This window comes from Adelges cooleyi, unplaced genomic scaffold (assembly GCF_023614345.1).
Source record: "Adelges cooleyi isolate 19-005CV unplaced genomic scaffold, UGA_ACOO_1.1 ACOO_flye_CR_arks_rails_tigmint_CR_PRNA_9, whole genome shotgun sequence".
Taxonomy (NCBI): domain Eukaryota; kingdom Metazoa; phylum Arthropoda; class Insecta; order Hemiptera; family Adelgidae; genus Adelges; species Adelges cooleyi.
This window is the reverse complement of record NW_026096579.1, coordinates 6,947,887-6,961,415: the sequence shown is the minus strand read 5'-3', so window position 1 is coordinate 6,961,415 and position 13,529 is coordinate 6,947,887. Positions and strand designations below refer to the sequence as shown.

At 32.1% G+C, this 13,529-nt stretch overlaps 2 protein-coding genes across 5 annotated transcripts; both read left to right on the top strand.

Annotated features, from left to right (window-relative positions):
• The first annotated feature begins 584 nt into the window (after nucleotides 1-584).
• LOC126846753 (uncharacterized) lies at nucleotides 585-2,067 on the top strand. Its single transcript, XM_050586541.1, has 2 exons — nucleotides 585-648; nucleotides 723-2,067. Exon 2 carries the CDS (start codon nucleotides 782-784, stop codon nucleotides 1,592-1,594), a length of 813 nt encoding a protein of 270 aa, XP_050442498.1. The 5' UTR covers nucleotides 585-648; nucleotides 723-781; the 3' UTR covers nucleotides 1,595-2,067.
• A 1,692-nt stretch (nucleotides 2,068-3,759) lies between these two features.
• On the top strand, nucleotides 3,760-12,428 carry LOC126846480 (prohormone-2-like). 4 transcript variants are annotated; one of them, XM_050585902.1, is made up of 9 exons: nucleotides 3,760-3,985; nucleotides 4,115-4,201; nucleotides 4,588-4,701; nucleotides 7,680-7,761; nucleotides 8,710-8,841; nucleotides 11,613-11,710; nucleotides 11,792-11,901; nucleotides 11,951-12,102; nucleotides 12,211-12,428. In XM_050585902.1, the coding sequence occupies exons 1-8, from the start codon at nucleotides 3,859-3,861 to the stop codon at nucleotides 12,035-12,037; spliced, it is 837 nt and encodes a 278-aa protein (XP_050441859.1). In that variant the 5' UTR covers nucleotides 3,760-3,858; the 3' UTR covers nucleotides 12,038-12,102; nucleotides 12,211-12,428. The 4 variants fall into 4 exon arrangements, with proteins under 4 accessions (XP_050441859.1, XP_050441860.1, XP_050441857.1 ...); XM_050585903.1 differs by having other exon boundaries at nucleotides 11,789-11,901; nucleotides 11,966-12,102; XM_050585900.1 differs by having other exon boundaries at nucleotides 3,761-3,985; nucleotides 11,789-11,901.
• Nucleotides 12,429-13,529: the final 1,101 nt, after the last annotated feature.

Sequence of the window (13,529 nt, the reverse complement as noted above, 5' to 3'; positions counted from 1 at the left end):
TGTTTGTATTGATTGGTAAATGTATACTACACGTTATTGTAATACTGGCCATACTTAACACCAAGTATTGTTATCGCCTAACGACAATATTTATTTTAAATAAGTAGCCTTAGTTTAAAAAAAAAAATATTAAGTCTTAATATTTAAATGTAAAGTAATTAGCACAAATATAAATCTCCAGCAAAGTAATAGCAATTAACAATAAAAAAAAAATGGGTTAGCATGATGATTGCTTGGCAATATAAGAAAATAGTGATATATATTATGTACCAAGATTATCACAATAATAACGAATTTTAATATACAACAAAAAGTTCTATTTGTAACAACAAATTAGTCTCTTAACAGGAGCCGTGTCGGCTCTTAAGATATATGGTTCTTTTTTTTCTTCTAAGAAATCAATATTTGGTTTGTAAATAGTATTTTTTTTAATACACGTGTTGTTTATATTTTGCATACATGCACTGAGCTTTGAGAATCTGTCGTTAAATACCGAAATTATCGTCTACACGAGAATCTTTGAATCAAGACAAGTTATTTAAAAAAAAAATAAACTGTAAACGATCGCATAAATTCAAATCAAATAAACAATAACAAACAAAAAAAAAATTGATGTTTCAATATGTTTGCATACGCGTTTAGTATAATGTATGTTTGATACGGGCAAACAATTTTGTGTGTTATATATATATATATTATATTTAAACGTTGTGTTTTTTTAGTCGTACACGAGTACCTAGTACATTTTCACTTAGATTTTAAATCTAGACGAGACGTAAAAATGTACCACAATTTATTGGTTTCAATTGTAATTGCTGCGGTTGCCGTTACACGAGTACAACATGGATTTAGGGTAAGGGCGATGCCGGAGCCGCTGACACCAGACCAACTCGACCTGGTCGACGGTGTTTATCGACAACAATATTGGAACAATGATTTGTGGTTTACCTCGGTGAAAGACGAAGGAGACTGGACGGCCGTGGACGTTTTATGCAATCGACGATCTACGATCGAGGGATGGAAGCAGCTGCACTCGATGCCTGTGATGATGGGATGCAAATACGGTGTAAAATTCCATTGGTTTCTCTCGTTGGCCCTAATTGCCATTGGCGAGTGCAGCGAATTGTCGCGAAAGCAAGACGGCAACACTGGTCATTGCTGGTACAAACTTGTACAGGGTCTCCAAGAGGGTTCGTACACCATGTTGGAGGTGAAGAGCGCATTAAGTTACATCCATTCCACTATCGGCGACGATATCGATTCGGATGTATTCTACCAAATCGTGTCGACCGTCAGAGATTCCATCAACCAACACAGCGTCTCCGAATGCACCGTCTCGCTACCGAAATGCCTCGGTTACATGCAGCTGATGACAGACCATACGGTTAATTTGGGAATTTTTTTGAGTTCCAACTGTCGACCAGAGTACCCGCGGTTGAATATGAACGAATTATCAAATTTCAGTGAAAGGCGAATCCCCAGGGCTCACATCTATCGTTTGTATGTAATCGAAATGAAAGCCTACATGGAAGACGTAAGCGCTCATTTATTCGATATGGGTTTCAGGATTGAAGACGGATTGGGCAATTTATAATACTTTTACATTAAATAGTTCATAGATCTAATAGATACTCATTTGTTTATGCCACGTTAAATGTATATTGTTTTTAACTTATAAGGTTAAAATAAGCTTCTTCTTTACAATATCATTTTGAAGCCAATATGGACCTATGGTATTATTCAATAACTTCCAACACCAAAACAATTCAATCCTTCCAGTCTATACGCCTCAGAATAATTACAAAAGCCCCTTGGTACATTTTGAATAATGTTTCACCTCACTCCGACCTCAAGATAGCCAGGCGACTTAAAAGAAACTGAGCCCGAGATCTGCTCAAGAACGACTAAAATTAATGTTCTTTTATCTTATTAGGTGTTTCAATTGTGAGATTTCCTACTCATGTCTGTTTTTCTTTCTTTGTAGCCAACCAATTTACTAATTGTGCAAATTATTGTATAGATTGTAAATATTTTGTCAAATAATAAAGATGATTAATAACTAAAACAAAAATAACGAGGTTTTTTTATAAAAATAATTATTTCAATAAAATATTATGTAATAAAAGTCAAAAACACGATAATATACTATAAACAGTGTTTTAATTTTTTTTTAATAAAGCCGAATATCACTAGGCTTTGAATTTGGATAGTAGTGTTAGATTTGTTATCTATGCATTGCATGCAAAAAGATATGTGTTATAATATAATTTTACACTATCACAAAGTACCCAGTATGAATAAAATAATAAAATATTTACTCTTTAATTCTAATGTGAATGATTTGTTTATATTACCACAAGTGCTGTAGAAGTTTTTGTCTAGACAATGTAACCATACAAAAAAAAAACACTTGTTCAAATTTACAGTCCAGTGTATTATTTTTTTTCTGTTTAAAGTGTTAATGAATATTTTATTCTTACTATATATTATTACAAGTGTTGCTTAATTTTTCGTCTAGACAAAGCATCTATACTTAAAAAATTAGGGTTGAATACAATTTGAATTTTTTGTGCCAAAAACTATTGTATTTTGCTCATCTCTGGTGTACTGTTTCTAAATGCCCGTACCTGAGAAGCAGAAGGGTCAGCAAAAATAAAAACACATCTTTATGTAAAAACGATATCGTCTCAACTCAAGCTAAATGATGACTCTAGCAAACTGTCACTCAGATATTTTTGTACTTGTGATTAATTATAAAACAGGAGTAATACTAAAAACGCGGATTTTTTTAATATTGAGCTTAATCATTTATAGAAATTCATTAAAACATATTTTTTAAATGATTTTTTTTTATGATATTACTGTGGCATTTATTTCTAAAATGTCTTCGAAGTATAAGATAATATATTACACTTATTCTACAAACGATCAACTTATAAATTATAACATTGTTTTTGCCTATTATTATCCAATTAGACAATATTTGTTTAACAATCTCCATTTTTGCCTAACGGTCCATACGGTTATTGGCAATCGATGTGCTTAATACTTTCTCTTACTCGAGTTTCTAAACTCCTTAGGTAATAAATAAATAAAAGTCCAATTTTTTTCCTTTTCAAGTTAGCTATTTTTCTGTTTTAATTTATCAGTATAATCATATTTAAGTGTCACTAACGGGTGACTTCTTTACCAAATGTATCACACGTTTTATATTATATTATAACATATACGTCTTGTTGTGCTTTAAACTGCACAGTTTGTATATTTTCTTAATAAAAAAAAAAAAAAAAAAAATTATCCGTAGAATTGTGTTTATTTGCTCATGACTTGTTGACAAACCCTTCCTGACATCCTCACACCGACCCGTATAAAAGGCTAGACAATATTTTATATTTTACGGGTTGGACGGTTGATAACTACTGCACATTGAGCAGACGACAACTTAAACGCTAATGCCGTTGTCGGGGGGGGGGGGGGTGAGAGCTTTCGACCGGGCTATGAAAACGTTCAACATCCGTAACAACCTTCTCGTTGGGGGTAGGGGTAGATACTTGTCGACGGCGGTCCTGCAGGCAGCATCCCACGCGCGACAGGTGGCGGCGGCGGCGGCGGCAACGGGCGTTTTCCTGGCGACCTTTGAGCGCGCACGCTCGTCCGAGTATCGACCCCTTTGGCGTGCTGGCGCAAACGAGCCACCCCCTGCCCCGTCGCGTCGGGAGGGTGGTCGCGAAAACAGTATTATTACACCACTGCCCGCGGCGAGGGTGCCGCCACAACTCGACTACCAGTGCACCGGGACGGTACACCGTTTGTCTCTGTTGAACGCACCCCCCCTTTTTGAGCGCACGCACGCACGCCATGAACTTGTTGACTACGGTGTTGTTGCTGTCGGCGGCCGTGGCCCAACTGGGACACGCGGTGCCCGCGCCCGGCAAGACGGACGCGGCCAAAATCCAAAAGAACATGGCCAAGACCAAGGGCAAAGGTAGGGCAACAGCGCACTTCTTACACCCGTTCGGTGGTGTGCGAGTGTGTGTGTGTGAACACACCTGTACGCTACTCGTGTACGTTGCATTGTACCGTTTTGTTTTTTTCTTTTCTTTGTTTCCGGCAGCCAAAAAGACCCAAGAAGTGTTGCAATTCGGAAACCAGCAAAACCGGCAGGCCGACACCAGGAACTACGCCAGGGCCGAGAAACGCCGTGAGTTGTTTTTATTTTTTTTTCTCCGCATTGACCTTGACCGTGGTTGGGAGGGGGTGGGTGAGGGTTGTCGTCATATTACAGGATCACGCGTCCGATGTAAGACCGTTGGTTTTCTTGGAAAACGTGAATATTTTGAAACCATTTTAGGTACACGTGTCTTACTATTTTTTTCAACGCTTTGAAAACGTCCGATACCTTCATCCCTTACGCGCGATTGCCCGTTGAATAAGTGTCGAAAAACATATAGTAAAATATGTACCGAGAAAATGAGCGCCTGGATCACCCTGTACACCGGCGGCACCACGGTTAGGTTAGGTTGAAACCATTGAACGTTTGTCTGGATTTTCGGAGCTTACATATTATTATTATGTTTTTGCCCGCAGAGGACCCGGAAAGTCGTCACGACCCCGAACCGGTGCCTGAAGTGAACAACGCTCAGGAAAATTACCCGCAATCGGCCAGACACGAGAAAATCGCCGACCTGTTTTACAACCCGGGTACGTACACACTACACACCTTATCCAATATGATGCAATCACTAGATGGTACCACCACCCCCCCCCCCACAGCTGTTCAAAGGGTTGACGCTTTGTAGAGTTCTGATGGAATTGAAATGAGTATAGTTTCAATAGTACACATTTTCGAATGTTTGCACTGTACTATGGGAGAGTCATTACTAAGTTAGCACCAAAGCAATTATATATATATATATATATATAATTGCTATATATAATTATATATATTCCTATAGACCTCCTGAGGCCTCACCCGTTCAAATATGGTCCATCCCCGCCATGCTCCGACCCCACTGTACTGGCTTTTCAAATATTATTATTGCGGATATATTTGTCATTTTTTATAGGTATCCGTAAAACGCGCCGCATCGTCTTATATATATAATGATATATAATGTTTTTATATTGAAAGCGATAAAATCACTTTCAAATAAACGCTTCGATGCGAATCTGTATATATATATATATAGATATATATATAAGCATTGTCAATAACGTGCTTAAAATTGTATTTTTTAGTATAAGGGTGGATACGATTAGGGTTGCTCGTCTGTCTATAATAGTTTATTGCCACTAATCGTCACTAATAACAATTAATGAAAATATTTTCAAATACCTGTGACTGTCGATTCGCTCACACATAGCAACCTATGATATTGATCACGGCCAAAGTGTAACTTTTCCCTTATTTTAGGAGGTTTTCTTTGACAAAAAAAAAAAGTTTTGAATACACATTTTTGTGAAAATTGTACATGCTTAGACCCATCTATTCTTATTCTACCTTTGGTCTAACTTTTAGACCTTTAACCCTAAGATTTCACAGAAACCAAAAGATTTATGATGTTTTTTAGTTAGTCTTCAACGTTTATCGGTAGTACTACCGACTACGTCTAAAGAATATTCCTTACAAATTTGAAACTAATTCGCCATAATTTTAAGCTTAAAATGAAGTACATTTTTTGGGTTTAGTTGCTTTTGAATGGGAAGGGTAGAATTTTTAAAACATTTTTTCGCCCAAAGAAGTTTCTATAGGATAGATTTTGTTAATAATAATTTATTTATTTACCAACCAGGAAAAGTATTGAAAAATATGTTTTTTTTTTATCTTCTCTATTTGTTGATTGATTTATGATTATTATGGATACAAAACTAAAATATTGGTTAATAAAATAACTTGTAATAAATATGTATAGTAGGTTAAGTTAGATAATATAGGTATACAGGGAAGAGCACATTGTAACTGAAGTGGATTTTATGTTTTCAACGATAGGATCATTTTGATTGACGACGGAACAAGGTCTAAGAGTGGAATTTTGTTTTTCTTCAAATGGGAAAATAAGAAATAATGAGAATAAATGAGCCACGGCGATGACGGAAGCACGCAGAATGATTGAGTGGGAATGTTAAGTGGAGTGTGACCTTTCTGTACGGTGAGAGGAGTGCTTTTGTATCTCTCTGTTATTCTTGATGAGTAAAATAAAAATGATATTGCATTTTTTTTTTATATTTTAACTAAAATACGACGTATAAAGGAGAGCTTTGGACGATGGACACGCTATTTAATAATTGAACGTGCTCGGGCCAGCATAGTTGGCACATATGGATTTTTTAATATTTTTTTTTATAAGTTTTCAAACGTCAGTGACGGGCGGTCACTTCCCGGTTTGACGCAAGCGACAAGCTTAAGTATGTCACGTCGAATAAAAAACTAAATAAATAGGTTGCAGTAAAAAAAAAAAACTAACTTAAGTACACTACAACAGTAGCGTGTTATTAAAAATGTAAACATACGTCACGTTGCCTCGAATAAAAAATTAAAAAATAAAATGTTAAAGTATTTTAATGGAATATGCTAATAGTATTCAAAAGGCAAACCGTCATTCAAGACAGATTATTTATTTAAAGCGAAAAAAGTAAAAGATTACTTGTCTTTTAGTGTTTAAGTGATCGTCTTGCATTAATCTACTCGGCCAAGGTTTTGTTTACACCGAGAAAAGTATTACATATATATAGGTATATATATATACTCACAGCATTACAACGGTTTTTTAGTTAATTAGAAAGATTAATCATTTAAGGGGTTATTTTATTCAACAAATGATTGCAATATTACTCTAAATATTGTGAGACATTTTTAAAATTGATCTATGCATTTATTAATTATGGAAATTATTTTTGTTAAAAAAAAAACTATTGAATAATTATATTATTTTTATGAATGTGTCGAATTATATTATGTTTTTAAACTAAATTTACTACTTAATTTAATTACTTAAAATTTACAAAATGATAAATATTTATTCGATGATCCTAAAATAAAAATTTTAAGTTTAAAAAATGTATTGAAAACAAAAAAGGAATAATGCAGACAAATGACATTTTTGCAATATGAAATATTTTATTTTCAAACTGTTTTATTAACATTTTTTTTTTTATAAAATACCTTTTAAAAAACCTTTTTTTTACTTAACCGTTGTTTTGTTCTATTAAAATAATATAAATCATTTAATTAAAAAAATAGTTTGTTAAAACATTTTACTTATTTTTTTTATATTAACCTATATTAAAAAGCATAACTTACATAGTTAATTAGCAATTAAAAAGCTGTCATTAAATAGTTTATTAACGCGATGAGACGTTATTTAAATATTTTATATAATGTAGTAAAAATGTTTCAACGTTACTCTTTTTAGCTTTTTTATTCAATTTTTTTTTTGTTACTTAACGTTGTTTTTATACTAAAAAATGTTTTTGATTTTTGTTACAAACGCTACAAGTCTTGTTTTATACGATTTTGTTTAGACTTTCTAGTTCAACATATTATATTCTTAAATATTCTATAACCCAATCGGATGGTATTTTTCAGACATTTGAAACTTTAAAATGGCATTTCATGAAATTTAAAACTCCATTGCCGTTAGAATTCTAATGAGTGGTTTTTCTTATTGTAATTTATTTAGATTCTTATGGACACCAGACACTCGATATCGATGACCGTTTCAAGAGGAACGCCTATCACTTTGGGTCTCCGGTGAAAAGGAGGTGAGTGGTTTTAAGACGACGGTTTGAATTATGCATCAAACCTTTACTACATATTTATTAGTACCCAATGTGTATACTGCTTACCCGTGTATACTAAAGGGAAACTCGGTAGTCTTTGACGTCGACGGTTTCATGAAAAATACATTAGGTTTAAAATTGTATACAATCCATTTATCTAGAACGGAAAATGTGAGAATGATAAAATACAATAGTTTACCGTTTACTTCATTGGCGCCATTTCGCTTTTGAAGAGGGGAAGAATGGCTGACATCCGATGGACTTTGTCCTTCCCCTACGCCCCCCCCCTCTAAATGTTTTTGATTTAAGGGGATTGCACGTGGTCTGTTTTTCCCAAACCGAAAAGCCAGACAAAATTTCGACTACTTAGGATGGACCGATTTCAATTTTGTAAAGTTCTTTGGCGACTTTACTAGGTTATACAGGAAACGGGTTTATGGTTTTTTCTTTTTTATGTAAACAAATTGGGGATTTAATATTCGAAAAATAGCAAATTTAATTATAAGAAACTGAAATGTTTAAATGAAATAATTTTCCCTACATAACCTAGTAAAGTTGCCAAAGAACTGGAATTTCTTTATAGAATTGAAATTGGACCATCCTAAGAAGTCGAAATTTTGTCTGGCTTTTTTTTGGTTTAAAATAAGCCAAAATGACTTTTACCCGTAGAAAAAATTATATAAATTGAAAACAATACATTGAAGCTTATACAAATTAACCGACATGGTCGAAATTGATTAAAAACCACTTTTCTTCTTAAATATTGCCTATACAATACTCCTTAAATAGAGACCACATACAATCCTCGATGAATTGTTTTTTTTGTATAATCGAAAAGGGGTTTGAAGGCTTTTTTTTATACAATTTTTTTTTTTTATATTTCTTTAGGGTAGTTTAATAAAAATGTTTTTTTTTTATATTACTATTTAGTTATTGGGCATATCGGCCGTACGTGGACAATGGACGTGCAAAGCGTGACTTGAACATCGAGCCAGATGATTTGTTGGCAATGTTTTCACTCTGGGAAGCAGAACGCAGGCAAAAGGCTCACGACCAATCCAGGTGTGTAGCTAATAATAGTAATGACAGTAAATGTCGGCATTGAACATGTTATGGATGGGATAGGTTACACGAGTATTAATTTTTACTCGAATTCCAAAAATATGAGACTTAACTTTTGGGAAAAGCCAGTAGTTTGTCGAATCACAGACACACAGTTATTAGCAGCTGAAACTTTAAATTGGTTAAATCATCCCCTGACAGAGTTATAGGTATACACTTAAGCTATTTTAAGCGCTTGAATCCAAAACATCCCCAAAAGAGCGTAATAAATAAAAACGGGCCTCCTTCTAGATCTAAAGGGATACCTAATGTTTTATTTTTCGAGACTTTAAATGCTGATCAGAAGGGTTGCTTACAAAAATAAATCAAATTTGGAAATAATTCAATTTTTTGTTTTTGGAAAGTTAAAGTATACTTATATTAAATATGATATTAAAGGAAGTTTATCTCACAACTTTTAAGGGGTAAAATTTTTCAATATTAATTCAAAACAAATAGTTAACACATTTTAGGAAAATTTTATATCAACTATATTTATTTTGGTATTTGTAATTGGTAATTAACAAAATTCACCATTCGTCTAAAAAATATTAATATTTTAAAAGTATTTGTTATTATTGAAAAAAACAAATTGTTCAAAAAACCTTTTTTAGAATGAAAAGGTATAAATATTCTTAAAATATAGAACAATTATTATTATACTATAAGTAAAATATTAGAAATATTTGTATACTGTAAGATGTTAAATGTTTATAATGTTTCTAAGACAATTAATATTGTTTCGGTAAATACTTAACAATTTGTTTTAGTTTAAAATGCATAAAAATGCATTTATCATAGGAATTAGCCCGATTTTGATTGACGGTTAAAAATTTAGTTGGTTCTAACACAACAAAATAGAAAAAAACCCAATCTTTTCAGATTCGCATTTAAAACAAATTTCACTGTATATTATTATTACAATTTTTTTGTTATGTTTGTTTTCGGTAGTAATTTTTACTCGGCTGTGTATTTTGTGTTTTCTATTGCCCAAAAGGGAGGTTTTAAACATATACTTTGATATGAATTTTGTGTGTGGGCTTCAAAATAAATATTTTTGATCATTCAGTACGTACAACAGACACATTGTGTAATATGCAAAACGTTGTCGAAAGAATGACAGTAAATGTTCAGTTTCTATTTTGTATTCTCAACACAATCACTATATAAACGAACACAAAATGAACTTCTGTACATTTCACATACTTACATATGCAAACATCAATTTTCAAGTTTCCCAATTTTTGACTTCGGTTTTACGGTAGGCGAAAATCTAATCCGGTATTTCACCGGAAAAACAACACTGGTGATGTCTTACAAAACTGCAACACACAAAGACTAAATCTTGTTTCTGAGATGAGCAAACTGTCACTCAAAAAACTCTAGTAACTTTTTTTTTTTAATAGAATACTAAATTTGAAGTATTACCAAATTTTGCACAACAAACGATCGAATATGTTTCGCATTTTTTTTTTGTGTGAGTTTATATTATCTAATTAATTCATATTTCTCAGCAATCTCCATCTTTGCCTTACAGTTATTGACCATTATGATGCTTCATCCTCATTGGCGCAACTAGAGAGGGACTAAAGAAGTTCAGACAAATTATAAACCTTATTTGGGAGCTGTGCTTGATTGGTTGCTGACATTTTTTAGACCCTGAACAAGTTTAGAATAACTGGACCTTCACTAGCTCCCCACTAGTTGCGCCAATGTCCATCCTTCCTCTTAATTTAATACTGACATCAGTCAAATAGAAATGGCTAGCGTGCAAAAACAATATTAGCTATTTAGTTCAATTACAAACTTTTGATTAAAAATAAGTTACATTTATGCGATTGGCAATTATGATACATTTTAAATGACAATTTAATAAAAACAGCCATTGTTTTTTTTTATTATTTAACTATTTCATTATGAAATAGAAGGCCAAACGACGCTTGGAGCCGACTAAAATAATAATTTTATTGTAACAATATTATTACAATAGGAAAAAAAACAACTGCGAGTTGTCAATACAACAATATCTATCGAGGAAAAAAAGTAGACCTTAATTATTAAAAGTCAGTGTTTCATGGTCTTACATATAAGATCAAAGAGGTTTAAAAATTTAACGGTGCCTACAGCGCTGCAACTATTCGTGTTATTGCAGTTTCTTTGTCTTTGAAAATGTTCTAAACGTTGTAATAGCTATAGTATAACAGTTTTACTAAATGTTACACAGCCTATGACAATCATTTTTAATATTAAACCCTAGCTTATGGTCGGAAATTGATGAACTGATGGTAGAATTGTCGCGTGCCTATTCTTTGATCTTATTAAAAAAAAAAAAAAATGGTTTAACATATTTAGTTATTTAAGCTACATAATTTAAGCTATTAGTTTTATCCAATTCCGACACAAGTTTTTATTATATGTGTCTGCATAAGTATTACGTAGCAGCAAACCTAGAAATATATATATATATATATTTCTAAATTAGTGTGTATGAGAATGAGCCAACCCTCAGAAGTCGATAACAATGTTGTATTTTAATTGTTTATACTATTTGTCAAGTAAATAAAAATAATATTTTGTCGGGAAATCAGACATTAATGCCATTTTTCCTCAAGACTGCAAAAAACAATGTAAATATTTAGGAATCGTTATTGAAATATTATTTGCGTTTATTTTTTATGTTTTATCATCGAAATTTAATAAAAAATCGTTTATTATGCAATTTGTTTTTTAAGGGGCTCTCGGCAACATTATGGTCACATGAACGAATTCGACCCAGAACCTTACCTCGAAAATGAAATGACGGACGAAGAAGATAATGAAGAAATTCCGGGTAAGCACAATTCATCAACCGATACATCTTATTTTCTATGTACTTATGCAAATTATTGTAACCTATATCTGTTCATAGAAGGCTGGTTGGAAGGCCCGGTTGTGCCAGCTCCTGCTTACACCACACCGAACAAGTACTACGGCAATAACGGGTTTTTGCGCAAGCAAAGGCAAGCTCAACACGGGCCCAAAGTATGATGTTGGTAAAACAAAGTTTGCACATACTCATATGAAAGCGTAGAATGATTATTTTCAGGGCCTCAGTCACCTCCAAGAAGAGCCACAATACTTTAGAATGCCAGACTATTATCGCCATTACAACTTTTAAATAATAAAATCACATAATATATTATATTATATTATTATATATGTAACTTCAGCCGTCTATAAATGGTATAATAATACAATATTATAAAATTATACATCGACAGCAAATACACAATTTATTGCACAATATTATTTTAAACAAACACTAATAAAATATAATCTATTTTATTGCAGAAATCAAAATCAGAGAGAAGTTCTACTTGTTTATTATTTAAAGTATAATATTAAATTACATTGTTAACAGCTAAATCAAAATTATACTATCTTAAAAATATAAAAATAAATATTTATTATATTATTTTAAATGTGTGATCTTAAAAACTATTTAAGACAAAATTATACAATTTTAACGTGTTGTCGTTATTATTATTATAATTTTTTTGACATTAGAATTATTTTGCTTTATTTTTTTTTTACCTATATACTATAAGAAAGAGATTATCATTGTAACACATGAAAAGAGTATAAGACAATTTTATAAATTTCACATGATAACAAAATGAAAAACATTAGTTATGGTGAGAACGGATTTGGCTGGCCGACACCATTTTTATAAGACAAGGTCTTTGTTGTTAGTTTTTGTTGAAGATTTATTCAATATTAATATTAAATTTGGTAAAAAAAAAAAATTAAGAGATTGTAATAGTTAAAAGTTAACAGATTTGTTTAAATCTGGCCAAACGTGTTGAGTATTAAGGTTTGGTTTGAAATCAATAGATTCGGTTTAAATTTGGTTTTAGGAAAGGGGCAAGTACTTCTCTAGTCTATAAAGAAGGGTTAAAGTTAAGTTGATTATAGCCTCAAAAGTATCTAAAAGAGACTTAAAATATTGTCTATAAGTACTTCTTACTGTTCTCCCATTTTGACATATTATCACATGGTACGTTTTAGGACTGTCGCGTTTATGGAATGAGAAGTGATCCATCTGATGACTTTTATGGGCTATTGGATTTTGGAAAACCTAAAACACATGACGGCAGTAATTATAAGAGGAAATATAATATATTTTGCAAATCCATAGTAAACTGACAGATTGATGAAAGTTAAAAATTCAAACGCTAGCATTTTACTTTCTTGATTTTAAAAATAAACAAGTAAGTTTGGTAATTGAAATGTAAAACAAATTGACGTTGATACCTTTAAGAGCTTGTTGTGAATAGGGAAAGAAACAAAATGCCGGACACTAATATAAGAGAAGATAGACATTTGTCATTAGTTTTAATATAAGATAATTTACTGGTAGATAGGATTTCATACTTATGTGGTGTTTAATGCTTTGAATTAAAAAAAAAATCTGTGTGTTACATCTCATTAACGGTTAATTTTCAATTTTCTCTTAAGCTATATGAGATAGAAAGTTGATTCTAAGCTCATCAGAAAGAGCTTGCCAAGAAGACACAAAATATGAATTGAAAAAATGAAAAATACATTTTTTAAGTTTTTACAATTGAAAAACATTGTCAATTTTGGCTAAATTTTTCTTTAGCCAAGCA

Coding starts and splice junctions, on each gene's coding strand:
- LOC126846480 (XM_050585900.1), top strand. CDS start 3,859: ATGAACTTGTTGACTACGGTGTTGTTGCTGTCGGCGGCCGTGGCCCAA. Junction 4,202..4,587: donor CGCCAGGGCCGAGAAACGCC/GTGAGTTGTTTT, acceptor TTTTGCCCGCAG/AGGACCCGGAAAGTCGTCAC. Junction 8,842..11,612: donor AAGGCTCACGACCAATCCAG/GTGTGTAGCTAA, acceptor TTGTTTTTTAAG/GGGCTCTCGGCAACATTATG.
- LOC126846753 (XM_050586541.1), top strand. CDS start 782: ATGTACCACAATTTATTGGTTTCAATTGTAATTGCTGCGGTTGCCGTT.